The sequence below is a fragment of the Pristiophorus japonicus genome, unplaced genomic scaffold, assembly GCF_044704955.1.
Source record: "Pristiophorus japonicus isolate sPriJap1 unplaced genomic scaffold, sPriJap1.hap1 HAP1_SCAFFOLD_1111, whole genome shotgun sequence".
NCBI classification, from domain to species: Eukaryota; Metazoa; Chordata; class Chondrichthyes; family Pristiophoridae; genus Pristiophorus; species Pristiophorus japonicus.
In genome coordinates, this window is record NW_027250768.1 from 955 (window position 1) to 20,235 (window position 19,281).

Genomic DNA, 19,281 nt, shown 5'->3' on the forward strand with positions numbered 1-19,281 from the left:
GAGAGAGAGAGAGAGACATACAGTGAGAGAGCGAGAGAGAGACATACAGTGAGAGAGAGAGAGAGAGACATACAGTGAGAGAGAGACATACAGTGTGTGAGAGAGAGAAAGACATACAGTGTGTGAGAGAGAGAAAGACATACAGTGTGAGAGAGAGAGAGAGACATACAGTGTGAGAGAGAGAGATACATACAGTATGAGAGAGAGAAAGAGAGACATACAGTGTGAGAGAGAGAGAGAGAGACATACAGTGTGAGAGAGAGAGAGAGACATACAGTGTGAGAGAGAGAAAGAGAGACATACAGTGTGAGAGAGAGAGAGATACAGTGGAGAGAGAGAGAGAGAGACAGACATACAGCGTGAGAGAGAGAGACATACAGTGTGAGAGAGACAGATACAGTGTGAGAGAGAGAGAGACATACAGTGTGAGAAAGAGAGACATACAGTGTGAGAGAGAGACAGATACAGTGTGAGAGAGAGAGAGACATACAGTGTGTGAGAGAGAGAGAGACATACAGTGAGAGAGAGAGAGGGAGAGACATACAGTGTGAGAGAGAGACAGACATACAGTGTGAGAGAGAGAGAGATACAGTGTGAGAGAGAGACAGATACAGTGAGTGAGAGAGAGAGAGAGAGACATACAGTGTGAGAGAGAGAGACATACAGTGTGAGAGAGAGAGATACAGTGTGAGAGAGAGACAGATACAGTGTGAGAGAGAGAGAGAGAGACATACAGTGAGAGAGAGAGAGAGAGACATACAGTGAGAGTGAGAGAGGGAGAGACAGATACAGTGTGAGAGAGAGAGAGAGAGAGACATACAGTGTGAGAGAGAGAGAGATACAGTGTGAGAGAGAGAGAGATACAATGAGAGAGAGAGAGAGAGAGAGAGACATACAGTGTGAGAGAGAGACAGATACAGTGTGAGAGAGAGAGATACAATGAGAGAGTGAGAGAGAGAGACATACAGTGTGAGAGAGAGAGAGACATACAGTGAGAGAGAGAGGGAGAGACATACAGTGTGAGAGAGAGAGAGAGAGAGAGACATACAGTGTGAGAGAGAGAGAGAGAGACATACAGTGTGAGAGAGAGAGAGACATACAGTGTGTGAGAGAGAGAGAGACATACAGTGTGAGAGAGAGAGAGAGAGACAGACATACAGTGTGAAAGAGAGAGAGAGGGGGAGTCATACAGTGAGTGAGAGTGAGAGAAGGGGAGAGAGAGGGGGGTAGAGATAGGGGGAGAGAGACATACAGTGAGAGAGAGAGTTAGTGAGAGAGAGACAGTGTGAGAGAGAGAGGGAGAGAGAGAGACACACACAGAGACAGAGAGTGAGAGAGAGAGAGAGAGAGACCGATACAGAGACAGAGAGGGAGGGAGAGATTGGTCTGTGTGGGGCAGAGATGGTTTGGGATGCGGTGAGGCACAGACCAGGTCGACCCTGATTGTGGATCGGGGGGTCGGGAGTCAGAGCCTGAGTGTGGGTCGGGGGTCAGACCCCGAGTGTGGGTCGGGGGTCAGACCCTGATTGTAGGTCCAGGTTGGGGGGGGGTCGGGGGTCAGACCCTGAGCGTGGGTTGGGGGGGGGTCGGTGGTCAGACCCTGAATGTGGGTCGTGGGGGTCGGGGGTCAGACCCTGAGTGTGGGTCGGGGGGTCAGGGGTCAGACCCTGAGTGTGGGTCGGGGGTTCAGGTTTCAGACCCTGAATGTGGGTTGGGGGGGTCGGGGGTCAGACCCTGAATGTGGGTCGGGGGGGTTGGGGGTCAGACCCTTAGTGTGGGTTGGGGGGGTCAGGGGTCAGACCCTGAGTGTGGGTCGGGGGGGTCGAGGGTCAGACCCTGAGTATGGGTCGGGGGGGGTCAGGGGTCAGTCCCTGAGTGTGGGTCGGGGGTCAGACCCTGATTGTAGGTCCAGGTTGGGTGGGGTCGGGGGTCAGACCCTGAGTGTGGGTCGGGGGGGTTGGGGGTCAGACCCTAAGTGGGGGTCAGGGGTCAGACCCTGAGTGTGGGTTGGGGGTCAGACCCTGAGTGTGGGTCGGGGGTCAGACCCTGAGTGTGGGTCAGGGGGGGTTGGGGGTCAGACCCTGAGTGGGGGTCAGGGGTCAGACCCTGAGTGTGGGTTGGGGGTCAGACCCTGAGTGTGGGTTGGGGGTCAGACCCTGAGTGTGGGTGGGGGTCAGACCCTGAGTGTGGGTCGGGGGTCAGACCCAGAGTGTGGGTCAGTGCGGACGGGCCGATGCTCCCGGACGGATTTACCTGGGGCCGGAATGTGGCCAGGTGCTGGAACTCCCCGCGCGCTCCTTGCTTGGTCGGGACGGTCAGGAAAAAGGTGCCGCCGTCGGAGGTGAATAGCGGCCGCTCGCCCTGCGGAGAGAAAAAGTCAGTCGGTCAGTGACTGGGTCAGTGGCTCCGCACTCGGTCAGTCACTCGGTCAGTCCCTCGGTCAGTCCCTCGGTCGGTCACTCGGGCGGTCACTCGGTCAGTCACTCGGTCGGTCACTCGGTCACTCACTCACTCAGTCACTCAGTCAGTCACTCAGTCAGTCACTCACTCAGTCAGTCACTCAGTCACTCAGTCAGTCACTCAGTCACTCAGTCACTCACTCAGTCAGTCACTCACTCACTCAGTCACTCGGTCAGTCACTCGGTCAGTCACTCGGTCGGTCAGTCACTCACTCACTCAGTCAGTCACTCGGTCACTCACTCACTCAGTCACTCAGTCAGTCACTCACTCAGTCAGTCGCTCACTCAGTCACTCAGTCACTCACAGTCAGTCACTCGGTCAGTCAGTCACTCAGTCAGTCACTCACTCACTCAGTCACTCAGTCACTCAGTCACTCACTCAGTCACTCACTCAGTCAGTCACTCACTCAGTCACTCACTCAGTCAGTTAGTTAGTCACTCACTCAGTCAGTCACTCACTCAGTCAGTCACTCAGTCAGTTAGTCACTCACTCACTCAGTCACTCACTCACTCACTCGGTCACTCGGTCAGTCATTCAGTCAGTCATTCAGTCAGTCACTCACTCAGTCATTCAGTCACTCAGTCATTCAGTCACTCAGTCAGTCATTCAGTCAGTCACTCACTCAGTCAGTCACCTGGGCAGTGATAACTGGAAATTCGACTGCAAGAGGCGTCGTGCCTGGTCAAAACCCATCCTGCCGAGGCCACTGGACACTGTCCTCACCCAGAGGGTTCAGGGCTGAATTACAGAACCCCCCTCCCCACCCTGCCATCCCCCTTCCCACCCTGCCATCCCCCTTCAGCAACCAACAGCCCACACAGAGCAGGGATTGAGCGGGAAAGTCTACAGTGCAGCTACTCACTGCTTAATCTCACTGAGCCAACGCCCCAGTGCAGACACAGCCCCTCCCTCCGTGCGCGCTGACCTACGCTGGCTCCTGGTCTGGCAATCCCTCAATTTTTAAATTCTCATCCTCCTCTTCCAATTATTCCATGGCCTCGCTCCTCCAGCCCCGACACCCCTCCGAGATCTCTGCGCTCCTCCAATTCTGCCCTCTTCACCATCCCTCGATTTCCATCGCTCCACCATTGGCGGCCATATCTTCAGCTGCCTGCGACCCCAGGCTCTGGAATTCCCTCCCTGAACCTCTCCGCCTCACAGACCCTTCTGAAAGCCTACCTCTTTGATCAAGCTTTTGAACACTTGTCCTAATGTCTCCTTATGTAGCTCGGTGAAAATTCTTGTTTGGGAACGTTCTTATGAAGTGGCTTGGGACATTTTACTGTGTTAGAGACGCAATATAAATGTAATTGTTGTTGTTTGTTTATAATCAAAAAACATAAGTTCAGAAATTTAAATTCCAAACAAAATCACCTGTTTAATCAGCCAGGCACCTGAGGAAATCCTGTGTTTCTGAAAGATAAACTCGCATACACGTAACGAGAATCATGGAGCATTTAAAATCAGGTAAGTCAATCACTTACAGAGAATAGCGCATACCCGGGAGTGAGTTACAGGCTGGAATCTAATCGAGGGGTTCGGGGGGGTTTATATATAGAATAACAGATACCCGGGAGTGAGTTACAGGCTGGAATCTAATCGAGGGGTTCGGGGAGTTTATATAGAGAATAACAGATACCTGGGAGTGAGTTACAGGCTGGAATCTAATCGAGGGGTTCGGGGGGTTTATATATAGAATAACAGATACCCGGGAGTGAGTTACAGGCTGGAATCTAATCGAGGGGTTCGGGGGGGTTATATATAGAATAACAGATACCCGGGAGTGAGTTACAGGCTGGAATCTAATCGAGGGGTTCAGGGGGTTTATATATCGAATAACAGATACCCAGGAGTGAGTTACAGGCTGGAATCTAATCGAGGGGTTTGGGGGGTTTATAGATAGAATAACAGATACCCGGGAGTGAGATACAGGCTGGGATCTAATCGAGGGGTTCGGGTGGGTTTATATATAGAATAACAGATACCTGGGAGTGAGTTACAGGCTGGAATCTAATCGAGGGGTTCGGGGGGTTTATATATCGAATAACAGATACCCGGGAGTGAGTTACAGGCTGGAATCTAATCGAGGGGCTCGGGGGGTTTATATATAGAATAACAGATACCTGGGAGTGAGTTACAGGCTGAAATCTAATCGAGGGGTTCGGGGGGGGGTTTATATATAGAATAACAGATACCCGGGAGTGAGTTACAGGCTGGAATCAAATCGAGGGGTTCGGGGAGTTTATATATAGAATAACAGATACCCGGGAGTGAGTTACAGGCTGGAATCTAATCGAGGGGTTCGGGGGGTTTATATATAGAATAACAGATACCCGGGAGTGAGTTACAGGCTGGAATCAAATCGAGGGGTTCGGGCGGGTTTATATATAGAATAACATATACCCGGGAGTGAGTTACAGGCTGGAATCAAATCGAGGGGTTTGGGGGGGTTTATATATAGAATAACAGATACCCGGGAGTGAGTTACAGGCTGGAATCTAATCGAGGGGTTCGGGGGGGGGGGTTTATATATAGAATAACAGATACCCGGGAGTGAGTTACAGGCTGGAATCAAATCGAGGGGTTCGGGGGGTTTATATATAGAATAACGGATACCCGGGAGTGAGTTACAGTCTGGAATCTAATCGAGGGGTTCGGGGGGTTTATATATAGAATAACAGATACCCGGGAGTGAGTTACAGGCTGGAATCTAATCGAGGGGTTCGGGGGGGTTTATATATAGAATAACAGATACCCGGGAGTGAGTTACAGGCTGGAATCTAATCGAGGGGTTCGGGGGGGGTTTATATATAGAATAACAGATACCCGAGAGTGAGTTACAGGCTGGAATCAAATCGAGGGGCTCGGGGGTTTGATATATAGAATAACATATACCCGGGAGTGAGTTACAGGCTGGAATCAAATCGAGGGGTTCGGGGGGTTTATATATAGAATAACAGATACCCGGGAGTGAGTTACAGGCTGGAATCTAATCGAGTGGTTCGGGGGGGGGTTTATATATAGAATAACAGATACCCGGGAGTGAGTTACAGGCTGGAATCAAATCGAGGGGTTCGGGGGGTTTATATATAGAATAACAGATACCCGGGAGTGAGTTACAGGCTCGAATCTAATCGAGGGGTTTGGGGGGGGTTATATATAGAATAACAGATACCCGGGAGTGAGCTACAGGCTGGAATCTAATCGAGGGGTTCGGGGGCTTTATATATAGAATAACAGATACCCGGGAGTGAGTTACAGGCTGGAATCTAATCGAGGGGTTCGGAGGGTTTATATATAGAATAACAGATACCTGGGAGTGAGATACAGGCTCGAATCTAATCGAGGGGTTCGGGGTGGTTTATATGTAGAATAACAGATACCCGGGAGTGAGTTACAGGCTGGAATCTAATCGAGGGGTTCGGGGGGTTTATATATAGAATGACAGATACCCGGGAGTGACTTACAGGCTGGAATCTAATCGAGGGGTTCGGGGGGTTTATATATAGAATGACAGATACCCGGGAGTGACTTACAGGCTGGAATCTAATCGAGGGGTTCGGGGGGGTTTATATATAGAATAACAGATACCCGGGAGTGAGTTACAGGCTGGAATCTAATCGAGGGGTTCGGGAGGGTTTATATATAGAATAACAGATACCTGGGAGTGAGTTACAGGCTGGAATCAAATCGAGTGGTTCGGGGGGGTTTATATATAGAATAACAGATACTCGGGAGTGAGTTACAGGCTGGAATCTAATCGAGGGGTTCGGGGAGGTTTATATATAGAATAACAGATACCCGGGAGTGAGTTACAGGTTGGAATCTAATCGAGGGGTTCGGGGAGGTTTATATATAGAATAACAGATACCCGGGAGTGAGTTACAGGCTGGAATCTAATCGAGGGGTTCGGGGGGTTTATATATAGAATAACAGATACCCGGGAGTGAGTTACAGGCTGGAATCTAATCGAGGGGTTCGGGAGGTTTATATATAGAATAACAGATACCTGGGAGTGAGTTACAGGCTGGAATCTAATCGAGGTGTTCGGGGGAGGGGGTTTATATATAGAATAACAGATACCTGGGAGTGAGTTACAGGCTGGAATCGAATCGAGGGGTTCGGGGGAGGGGGTTTATATATAGAATAACGGATACCCGGGAGTGAGTTACAGTCTGGAATCTAATCGAGGGGTTCGGGGGGTTTATATATAGAATAACAGATACCCGGGAGTGAGTTACAGGCTCGAATCTAATCGAGGGGTTCGGGGGGTTTATATATAGAATAACAGATACCCGGGAGTGAGTTACAGGCTCGAATCTAATCGAGTGGTTCGGGGGGTTTATATATAGAATAACGGATACCCGGGAGTGAGTTACAGGCTGGAATCTAATCGAGGGGTTCAGGGGAGTTTATATAGAGAATAACAGATACCCGGGAGTGATTTACAGGCTGGAATCTAATCGAGGGGTTCAGGGGAGTTTATATAGAGAATAACAGATATCCGGGAGTGAGTTACAGGCTGGGGTATAATCGAGGGTATATTAATCAGATGGACAGGGAGTCTGATATAGAGAAAGTGATGGATAGATAGATTATTGGATAGATAGAATGAGGTAGAGTGATGAATGGATAGAAAGATACCGGTACAGATTGGTAGTGATGGTTCGAGAGTGATAATGGATATATATAGAGTGATGGAGAGAGACAGAAGGATAGATGGATGGAGAGTGATAATGGATAGAGAGAGAGGAGAGAGACAGAAGGATAGATGGATGGAGAGTGATAATGGATAGAGAGAGGAGAGAGACAGAAGGATAGATGGATAGAGAGTGATAATGGATAGAGAGAGGAGAGAGACAGAAGGATAGATGGATAGAGAGTGATAATGGATAGAAAGAGAGGAGAGAGACAGAAGGATAGATGGATAGAGAGTGATAATGGATAGAGAGAGAGTAGAGAGACAGAAGGATAGATGGATAGAGAGTGATAATGGATAGAGAGAGAAGAGAGACAGAAGGATAGATGGATAGAGAGTGATAATGGATAAAGAGAGAGGAGAGAGACAGAAGGATAGATGGATAGTGAGTGATAATGGATAGAGAGAGAGGAGAGAGACAGAAGGATAGATGGATAGAGAGTGATAATGGATAGAAAGAGGAGAGAGGCAGAAGGATAGATGGATAGAGAGTGATAATGGATAGAGAGGAGAGAGACAGAAGGATAGATGGATAGAGAGTGATAATGGATAGAGAGAGAGGAGAGAGACAGAAGGATAGATGGATAGAGAGTGATAATGGATAGAGAGAGAGGAGAGAGACAGAAGGATAGATGGATAGAGAGTGATAATGGATAGAGAGAGAGGAGAGAGACAGAAAGATAGATGGATAGAGAGTGATAATGCATAGAGAGAAAGCAGAGAGACAGAAGGATAGATGGATAGAGAGTGATAATGGATAGAGATGGGAGAGAGACAGAAGGATAGATGGATAGAGAGTGATAATGGATAGAGAGAGAGGAGAGAGACAGAAGGATAGATGGATAGAGAGTGATAATGGATAGAGAGAAAGCAGAGACAGAAGGATAGATGGATAGAGAGTGATAATGGATAGAGAGATGGGAGAGAGACAGAAGGATAGATGGATTGAGTGTGATAATGGATAGAGAGAGAGGAGAGAGACAGGAGGATAGATGGACAGAGAGTGATAGGGATAGAGAGATGGGAGAGAGACAGAAGGATAAATGGATTGAGTGTGATAATGGATAGAGAGAGAGGAGAGAGACAGAAGGATAGATGGGTAGAGAGTGATATTGGATAGAGAGAGAGGAGAGAGACAGAAGGATAGATGGATCGAGAGTGATAATGGATAGAGAGAGAGGAGAGAGACAGAAGGATAGATGGACAGAGTGACAATGGATAGAGAGAGAGAGGAGAGACACAGAAGTATAGATGGACAGAGAGTGATAATGGATAGAGAGAGAGGATAGATGGATAGAGAGTGATAATGGACAGAGAGAGGAGAGAGACAGAAAGATAGATGGACAGAGAGTGATAATGGATAGAGAGAGAGGAGAGAGACAGAAGGATAGATGGACAGAGTGATAATGGATAGAGAGAGAGAGGAGAGACACAGAAGTATAGATGGACAGAGAGTGATAATGGATAGAGAGAGAGGTTAGATGGATAGAGAGTGATAATGGACAGAGAGAGGAGAGAGACAGAAAGATAGATGGACAGAGAGTGATAATGGATAGAGAGAGAGGAGAGAGACAGAAGGATAGATGGATAGAGAGTGATAATGGACAGAGAGTGATGTGGAGAGATAGAAGGATAGATGGATAGATAGTGATGATGGATAGAGAGGGAGGAGAGCGACAGAAGGATTGATGGACAGAGAGTGATAATGGATAGAGAGAGGAGAGAGACAGGAGGATAGATGGATAGAGTAATAATGGATAGAGAGAGAGGAGAGAGACAGAATGATAGATGGATAGAGCGTGATAATGTATAGAGAGAGAGGAGAGAGACAGAAGGATAGATGGATAGAGAGTGATAATGGATAGAGAGGAGAGAGACAGAAGGATAGATGGATAGAGAGTGATAATGGATAGAGAGAGGAGAGAGACAGAAGGATAGATGAATAGAGAGTGATAATGGATAGAGAGAGAGGAAAGAGACAGAAGGATAGATGGATTGAGAGTGATAATGGATAGAGAGAGAGGAGAGAGACAGAAGGATAGATGGATAGAGAGTGATAATGGATAAAGAGAGAGGAGAGAGACAGAAGGATAGATGGATGGAGTGTGATAATGGATAGAGAGAGAGGAGAGAGTCAGGAGGATAGATGGATAGAGAGTGATAATGGATAGAGAGAGAGGAGAGAGACAGAAGGATAGATGGACAGAGAGTGATAATGGATAGAGAGAGAGGAGAGAGACAGAAGGATCGATGGATAGAGAATGATAATGGATAGAGAGAGAGGAGAGAGACAGAAAGATAGATGGATAGAGAGTGCTAATGGATAGAGAGATGAGAGAGACAGAAAGATAGATGGATAGAGAGTGATAATGGATAGAGAGATGAGAGACAGAAGGATAGATGGATAGAGAGTGATAATGGATAGAGAGAGAGGAGAGAGACAGAAGGATAGATGGACAGAGAGTGATAATGGATAGAGAGAGGAGAGAGACAGAAGGATCGATGGATAGAGAGTAATAATGGATAGATAGAGAGGAGAGAGACAGAAGGATAGATGGACAGAGAGTGATAATGGACAGAGAGAGGAGAGAAACAGCAGGACAGATGGATAGAGAGTGATAATGGATAGAGAGAGGAGAGAAATAGAAGGATAGATGGATAGAGAGTGATAATGGATAGAGAGAGAGGAGAGAAATAGAAGGATAGATGGATAGAGAGTGATAATGGATAGAGAGAGAGGAGAGAGACAGAAGGATAGATGGACAGAGAGTGATAATGGATAGAGAGTGATGGGGAGAGAAAGAAGGATCGATGGATAGAGAGTGATATGGACAGAGAGTGATGGGGAGAGAAAAAAGGATAGATGGATAGAGAGTGATAATGGATAGAGAGAGAGGAGAGAGACAGAAGGATAGATAGATAGAGAGTAATAATGGATAGAGAGGAGAGAGACAGAAGGATAGATGGATAGAGAGTGATAATGGATAAAGAGAGAGGAGAGAGACAGAAGGATAGATGGATAGAGAGTGATAATGGATAGAGAGAGGAGAGAGACAGAAGTATAGATGGACAGTGATAATGGATAGAGAGAGAGGAGAGAGACAGAAGGATAGATGGACAGAGAGTGATAATGGATAGAGAGAGAGGAGAGAGACAGAAGGATCGATGGATAGAGAATGATAATGGATAGAGAGAGAGGAGAGAGACAGAAAGATAGATGGATAGAGAGTGATAATGGATAGAGAGAGGAGAGAGACAGAAATATAGATGGATAGAGAGTGATAATGGATAGAGAGATGAGAGACAGAAGGATAGATGGATAGAGAGTGATAATGGATAGAGAGAGAGGAGAGAGACAGAAGGATAGATGGACAGAGAGTGATAATGGATAGAGAAAGGAGAGAGACAGAAGGATCGATGGATAGAGAGTAATAATGGATAGATAGAGAGGAGAGAGACAGAAGGATAGATGGACAGAGAGTGATAATGGACAGAGAGAGGAGAGAAACAGCAGGACAGATGGATAGAGAGTGATAATGGATAGAGAGAGGAGAGAAATAGAAGGATAGATGGATAGAGAGTGATAATGGATAGAGAGAGAGGAGAGAAATAGAAGGATAGATGGATAGAGAGTGATAATGGATAGAGAGAGAGGAGAGAGACAGAAGGATCGATGGATAGAGAGTGATAATGGATAGAGAGTGATGAGAGAGACAGAAGGATAAATGGATAGAGTGATAATGGACAGAGAGTGATGGGGAGAGAAAGAAGGATAGATGGATAGAGAGTGATAATGGATAGAGAGAGAGGAGAGAGACAGAAGGATAGATAGATAGAGAGTAATAATGGATAGAGAGAGAGGAGAGAGACAGAAGGATAGATGGATAGAGAGTGATAATGGATAGAGAGGAGAGAGACAGAAGGATAGATGGATTGAGAGTGAGAATGGATAGAGGAGAGAGACAGAAGGGTAGATGGACAGAGAGTGATAGGGATAGAGAGATGGTAGAGAGACAGAAGAATAAATGGATTGAGTGTGATAATGGATAGAGAGAGAGGAGAGAGACAGAAGGATAGATGGACAGAGAGTGATATTGGATAGAGAGAGAGGAGAGAGACAGAAGGATAGATGGATCGAGAGTGATAATGGATAGAGAGAGAGGAGAGAGACAGAAGGATAGATGGACAGAGTGATAATGGATAGAGAGAGAGAGGAGAGACACAGAAGTATAGATGGACAGAGAGTGATAATGGATAGAGAGAGAGGATAGATGGATAGAGAGTGATAATGGACAGAGAGAGGAGAGAGACAGAAAGATAGATGGACAGAGAGTGATAATGGATAGAGAGAGAGGAGAGAGACAGAAGGATAGATGGATAGAGAGTGATAATGGACAGAGAGTGATGTGGAGCGATAGAAGGATAGATGGATAGATAGTGATGATGGATAGAGAGGGAGGAGAGCGACAGAAGGATTGATGGACAGAGAGTGATAATGGATAGAGAGAGAGGAGAGAGACAGAAAGATAGATGGATAGAGAGTGATAATGGATAGAGAGAGGAGAGACAGAAGGATAGATGGATTGAGAGTGATAATGGATAGAGAGAGAGGAAAGAGACAGAAGGATAGATGGATAGAGAGTGATAATGGATAGAGAGGAGAGAGACAGAAGGATAGATGGATAGAGAGTGATAATGGATAGAGAGAGGAGAGAGACAGAAGGATAGATGAATAGAGAGTGATAATGGATAGAGAGAGAGGAAAGAGACAGAAGGATAGATGGATAGAGAGTGATAATGGATAGAGGGAGAGGAGAGAGACAGAATGATAGATGGATAGAGAGTGATAATGGATAGAGAGAGAGGAGAGAGACAGAAAGATAGATGGATAGAGAGTGATAATGGATAGAGAGAGGAGAGACAGAAGGATAGATGGATTGAGAGTGATAATGGATAGAGAGGAGAGAGACAGAAGGATAGATGGATAGAGAGTGATAATGGATAAAGAGAGAGGAGAGAGACAGAAAGATAGATGGATAGAGAGTGATAATGGATAGAGAGAGGAGAGAGACAGAAAGATAGATGGATAGAGAGTGATAATGGATAGAGAGATGAGAGACAGAAGGATAGATGGATAGAGAGTGATAATGGATAGAGAGAGAGGAGAGAGACAGAAGGATAGATGGACAGAGAGTGATAATGGATAGAGAGAGGAGAGAAATAGAAGGATAGATGGATAGAGAGTGATAATGGATAGAGAGAGAGGAGAGAGACAGAAGGATAGATGGACAGAGAGTGATAATGGACAGAGAGAGGAGAGAAACAGCAGCACAGATGGATAGAGAGTGATAATGGATAGAGAGAGGAGAGAAATAGAAGGATAGATGGATAGAGAGTGATAATGGATAGAGAGAGAGGAGAGAAATAGAAGGATAGATGGATAGAGAGTGATAATGGATAGAGAGAGGAGAGAGACAGAAGGATAGATAGATAGAGAGTAATAATGGATAGAGAGAGAGGAGAGAGACAGAAGGATAGATGGATAGAGAGTGATAATGGATAGAGAGGAGAGAGACAGAAGGATAGATGGATAGAGAGTGATAATGGATAGAGAGAGGAGAGAGACAGAAGTATAGATGGACAGTGATAATGGATAGAGAGAGAGGAGAGAGACAGAAGGATAGATGGATAGAGAGTGATAATGGATAGAGAGAGGAGAGAACAGAAGGATAGATGGATAGAGAGTGATAATGGATAGAGAGTGATGGGAGAGATAGAAGGATAAATGGACAGAGAGTGATAATGGATAGAGAGATGGGAGAGAGACAGCAGGATAGATGGACAGAGAATGATAATGGATAGAGAGAGGGGAGAGAGACAGAAGGATCGATGGACAGAGCGTGATAATGGATAGAGAGAGAGGAGAGAGACAGAAAGATAGATGGATAGAGAGTGATAATGGATAGAGAGAGGAGAGAGACAGAAAGATAGATGGATAGAGAGTGATAATGGATAGAGAGATGAGAGACAGAAGGATAGATGGATAGAGAGTGATAATGGATAGAGAGAGAGGAGAGAGACAGAAGGATAGATGGACAGAGCGTGATAATGGATAGAGAGAGGAGAGAAATAGAAGGATAGATGGATAGAGAGTGATAATGGATAGAGAGAGAGGAGAGAGACAGAAGGATAGATGGACAGAGAGTGATAATGGACAGAGAGAGGAGAGAAACAGCAGGACAGATGGATAGAGAGTGATAATGGATAGAGAGAGGAGAGAAATAGAAGGATAGATGGATAGAGAGTGATAATGGATAGAGAGAGAGGAGAGCGACAGAAAGATAGATGGATAGAGAGTGATAATGGACAGAGAATGATGGGTAGAGACATAAGGATCGATGGATAGAGAGTGATAATGGATAGAGAGTGATGAGAGAGACAGAAGGATAAATGGATAGAGTGATAATGGACAGAGAGTGATGGGGAGAGAAAGAAGGATAGATGGATAGAGAGTGATAATGGATAGAGAGAGAGGAGAGAGACAGAAGGATAGATAGATAGAGAGTAATAATGGATAGAGAGAGAGGAGAGAGACAGAAGGGTAGATGGACAGAGAGTGATAATGGATAGAGAGAGAGGAGAGAGACAGAAGGGTAGATGGACAGAGAGTGATAATGGATAGAGAGAGAGGAGAGAGACAGAAGGATAGATGGACAGAGAGTGATAATGGATAGAGAGAGAGGAGAGAGACAGAAGGGTAGATGGACAGAGATGGCTGTAGATGTACAGAGAGTTGGGAGAGAAGTTTAAGATGGCCGTGGGTTCCTCACTCACCTGCACACATGCTCCTGTCGTAGCCTCGCACCAGGTGAGAATGGAGACGTTCTGCGCTCGGTTTAACCATCTCACAGCCACACGGGTGCTGCTAACCCAGGTTCCCATGGTGATATAATAGTCCCTGGGGGGCAGAGGGGGCAGATGACACGAGGGTTACAGATGGTGAGATGGGGTCAGCTCGAGCCACTGGCCACTCAAGGGTCACCCAATGAAGAAGGCAGAGATTGTGCAGTCGGACTGAGAATTAATTCAGGGCGCTCTGCACCACCAGCTCTGCTCCACCAGGGGGTGCTGCTCCACCAGGGGAGCTGTTCGACCAGGCGGGGCTGCATGCAATATTTCTTCCCAAGTAAAAATGATTTTCCTGATCCAATCTTCCCCTAACTTGTAAAACTATCGGATCCTGCAGCCCTGATGGGGGAACATTTGGGAATTTTTTTCGATCTTTGAAGTGCGCCTTTAAATGCTTTCCCCACTCTCTCACCCCCCCCCGGCGCCTCTCACCCCCGCACCCTCTCACCCCCCAGCCCCCCGTCACCTCATCCCCCACACCCCCTCGCCCTCTCATCCCCCTCACCCTCTCACCCCCCAGCCCCCCGTCACCTCATCCCCCACACCCCCTCGCCCTCTCATCCCCCTCACCCTCTCACCCCCCCAGCCCCCCGTCATCTCATCCCCCACCCCCCCTCGCCCTCTCACCCCCCTCACCCTCTCACCCCCCAGTCCCCCGTCACCTCATCCCCCACCCCCCCTCGCCCTCTCATCCCCCTCACCCTCTCAACCCGTCACCCCCTCGGCGCCTCTCACCCCCCCTTACCCTCTCACTGCCCCACCCCCTCACCCTCTCACCACCCACCAACCTCACACTCCACCCTCCTGTGCCCTCTCACCCCCCAACCACCTCACCCCCCCTCGCCCTCTCGCCCCCACCCCCCACCCCCACCACTTCACCCGCCCCTCACCCTCTCCCTCCTCAACCTCTTCCCCCCATCATCCCCTGTGCCCTCTCACCGGCCCCCCCCTGCACTCTCACCCCCCCGCACTCTCACCCCACCCCCCGCACTCTCAGCCCCCCCCCGCACTCTCACCCCCCCCCGCACTCTCACCCCCCCACCGCACTCTCACCCCCCCGCACTCTCACCTCCCCGCACTCTCACCCACCCCCCACCCCCCCCGCACTCTCACCCCACCCCCCGCAATCTCACCACCCCCCCCCCCCGGACTCTCGCGACCTCTCACCCCTCCATACTCTCAGCCCCCCCTCACCCTCTCACCCCTCCCCTCCCCTCCCTCCCCTGGCCCTGGGGGTGTCGGTGCAGTGATGGTGCTGTGGGTACCTGGACCGGAAGCTCTCGGGCGGGATCAGTTCCAGGGTGTGCGCGGGTCCGTACAGGTTCACCACAAACAGAGTAACGGAAGGAATGGGCTGCCCGGCCTGGAAAACACAGATAGGTTCCAACACATCAAATACCAACAACATACCAACCAGTCTGAGCAGAGGAACGTGAGATTGGCAGCGGGGAAGTGGCGTATTTGTCAGCTGTGAGTGAAAAAGAGTCATGTCAAGAGAGACAGAGTGAGACGGAGAGAGACAGAGAGAGAGAGGAAGATAGACAGAGAGGAAGAGAGAGCGGGAGGGAGAGAGAGAGGGAGGGAGAGAGAGAGAGAGGGTTGGGAGAGAGAGAGAGAGAGAGAGAGACAGAGAGGGAGAGAGAAAGGGAGGGAGGGAGAGAGGGAGAGAGAGAGGGAGGGAGAGACAGAGGGACAGAGAGAGACAGAGAGGGAGGGGGAGAGACAGAGTGAGGGGGAGAGAGAGAGAGAGAGAGAGTCAGAGAGAGTCAGAGAGGGAGAGAGAAAGGGAGGGAGGGAGAGAGGGAGGGAGAGAGGGAGGGAGAGAGGGAGGGAGGGAGAGAGGGAGGGAGAGAGGGAGGGAGAGCGACAGACAGGGAGAGAGAGTGACAGACAGGGAGAGAGAGTGACAGACAGGGAGAGAGAGTGACAGACAGGGAGAGAGTGACAGAGAGAGAGTGACAGACAGAGAGAGAGTGACAGACAGGGAGAGAGAGTGACAGACAGGGAGAGAGTGACAGACAGGGAGAGAGAGTGACAGACAGGGAGAGAGTGACAGACAGGGAGAGAGAGTGACAGACAGGGAGAGAGAGTGACAGACAGGGAGAGAGAGTGACAGACAGGGAGAGAGTGACAGACAGGGAGAGAGAGTGACAGACAGGGAGAGAGAGTGACAGACAGGGAGAGAGAGTGACAGACAGGGAGAGAGAGTGACAGACAGGGAGAGAGTGACAGACAGGGAGAGAGTGACAGACAGGGAGAGAGAGTGACAGACAGGGAGAGAGTGACAGACAGGGAGAGAGAGTGACAGACAGGGAGAGAGAGTGACAGACAGGGAGAGAGAGTGACAGACAGGGAGAGAGTGACAGACAGGGAGAGAGTGACAGACAGGGAGAGTGACAGACAGAGAGAGAGTGACAGACAGGGAGAGTGTGACAGACAGGGAGAGAGAGTGACAGACAGAGAGAGTGACAGATAGGGAGAGAGAGTGACAGACAGGGAGAGAGAGTGACAGACAGGGAGAGAGAGTGACAGACAGGGAGAGAGTGACAGACAGAGAGAGAGAGCGACAGACAGGGAGAGAGAGTGACAGACAGGGAGAGAGAGACAGACAGAGAGAGAGTGACAGACAGAGAGAGAGTGACAGACAGGGAGAGAGAGTGACAGACAGGGAGAGAGAGCGACAGACAGGGAGAGAGAGTGACAGACAGGGAGAGAGAGACAGACAGAGAGAGAGTGACAGACAGAGAGAGAGTGACAGACAGGGAGAGAGAGCGACAGACAGGGAGAGAGAGTGACAGACAGGGAGAGAGAGACAGACAGAGAGAGAGTGACAGACAGAGAGAGAGAGTGACAGACAGGGAGAGAGAGTGACAGACAGGGAGAGAGAGTGACAGACAGAGAGAGAGTGACAGACAGGGAGAGAGTGACAGACAGGGAGAGAGAGTGACAGACAGGGAGAGAGTGACAGACAGGGGGAGAGTGACAGACAGAGAGAGAGTGACAGACAGGGAGAGAGTGACAGACAGAGGAGAGAGTGACAGACAGGGAGAGAGAGTGACAGACAGGGAGAGAGAGTGACAGACAGGGAGAGAGAGTGACAGACAGGGAGAGAGAGTGACAGACAGGGAGAGAGTGACAGACAGGGAGAGAGAGTGACAGACAGGGAGAGACTGACAGACAGGGAGAGAGTGACAGACAGGGAGAGAGTGACAGACAGGGAGAGAGTGACAGACAGGGAGAGAGTGACATACAGGGAGAGAGTGACAGACAGGGAGAGAGTGACAGACAGGGAGAGAGTGACATACAGGCAGGGAGAGAGTGACAGACAGGGAGAGAGTGACATACAGGGAGAGAGTGACAGACAGAGAGAGAGTGACAGACAGGGAGAGAGAGTGACAGACAGGGAGAGAGTGACAGACAGGGAGAGAGTGACATACAGGGAGAGAGTGACAGACAGAGAGAGAGTGACAGACAGGGAGAGTGTGACAGACAGGGAGAGAGAGACAGACAGAGAGAGAGAGTGACAGACAGGGAGAGAGTGAAAGACAGGGAGAGAGTGACAGACAGGGAGAGAGAGACAGACAGAGAGAGAGTGACAGACAGGGAGAGAGTGACAGACAGGGAGAGAGTGACAGACAGGGAGAGAGAGTGACAGACAGGGAGAGAGAGTGACAGACAGGGAGAGAGTGACAGACAGGGAGAGAGAGTGACAGACAGGGAGAGAGTGACAGACAGGGAGAGAGTGACAGACAGGAGAGAGAGTGACAGACAGGGAGAGAGTGACAGACAGGGAGAGAGTGACAGACAGGGAGAGAGTGACAGACAGGGAGAGTGACAGACAGGGAGAGAGAGTGACAGACAGGGAGAGAGTGACAGACAGGGAGAGAGAGTGACAGACAGGGAGAGAGTGACAGACAGGGAGAGAGTGACAGACAGGGAGAGACTGACAGACAGGGAGAGAGTGACAGACAGGGAGAGAGTGACAGACAGGGAGAGAGAGTGACAGACAGGGAGAGAGTGACAGACAGGGAGAGAGAGTGACAGACAGGGGGAGAGAGTGACAGACAGGGAGAGAGTGACAGACAGGGAGAGAGTGACAGACAGGGAGAGAGAGACAGACAGAGAGAGAGAGTGACAGACAGGGAGAGAGTGACAGACAGGGAGAGAGAGACAGAGAGAGAGAGAGAGAGTGACAGACAGAGAGAGAGTGACAGACAGGGAGAGAGAGAGACAGACAGGGAGAGAGAGTGACAGACAGGGAGAGAGAGTGACAGACAGGGAGAGAGAGTGACAGACAGGGAGAGAGTGACAGACAGGGAGAGAGTGACAGACCGGGAGAGAGTGACAGACAGGGAGAGAGTGACAGACAGAGAGAGAGAGTGACAGACAGGGAGAGAGTGACAGACAGGGAGAGAGTGACAGACAGGGAGAGAGAGTGACAGACAGGGAGAGAGTGACAGACAGGGAGAGAGGGGCAGACAGGGAGAGAGAGTGACAGACAGGGAAAGAGAGTGACAGACAGGGAGAGAGTGACAGACAGGGAGAGAGTGACAGACAGGGAGAGAGAGTGACAGACAGGGAGAGAGTGACAGAGAGAGAGTGACAGACAGAGAGAGAGTGACAGACAGGGAGAGAGAGTGACAGACAGGGAGAGAGTGACAGACAGGGGGAGAGTGACAGACAGGGAGAGAGTGACAGACAGGGAGAGAGAGTGACAGACAGGGAGAGAGAGTGACAGACAGGGAGAGAGAGTGACAGACAGGGAGAGAGAGTGACAGACAGGGAGAGAGTGACAGACAGGGAGAGAGTGACAGACAGGGAGAGAGAGTGACAGACAGGGAGAGAGTGACAGACAGGGAGAGAGAGTGACAGACAGAGAGAGAGAGACAGACAGGGAGAGAGAGTGACAGACAGGGAGAGAGAGTGACAGACAGGGAGAGAGTGACAGACAGGGAGAGAGTGTGACAGACAGGGAGAGAGTGACAGACAGGGAGAGAGAGTGACAGACAGGGAGAGAGAGACAGACAGGGAGAGAGAGTGACAGACAGGGAGAGAGTGACAGACAGGGAGAGAGAGTGACAGACAGGGAGAGAGTGACAGACAGGGAGAGAGAGTGACAGACAGGGAGAGAGAGTGACAGACAGGGAGAGAGAGTGACAGACAGGGAGAGAGTGACAGACAGGGAGAGAGTGACAGACAGGGAGAGAGTGACA

The 19,281-nt window shown here is 49.3% G+C and overlaps 1 protein-coding gene across 1 annotated transcript in view; it reads right to left on the bottom strand.

Moving 5' to 3' along the window:
* Positions 1-2,253: 2,253 nt before the first annotated feature.
* LOC139241566 (inactive dipeptidyl peptidase 10-like) overlaps positions 2,254-19,281 on the bottom strand; it is a gene marked incomplete at its 3' end in the record, with an annotated part of 89,856 nt that continues 72,828 nt past the window's right edge. Inside the window, exons 3-6 of the mRNA XM_070870052.1 lie at positions 15,334-15,431; positions 13,994-14,117; positions 3,835-3,873; positions 2,254-2,361 (exon numbers count right to left, since the gene is read on the bottom strand). Of these exons, the coding sequence (XP_070726153.1) occupies positions 2,254-2,361; positions 3,835-3,873; positions 13,994-14,117; positions 15,334-15,431 (369 nt within the window). The remainder of the gene's footprint in view (positions 2,362-3,834; positions 3,874-13,993; positions 14,118-15,333; positions 15,432-19,281) is intronic.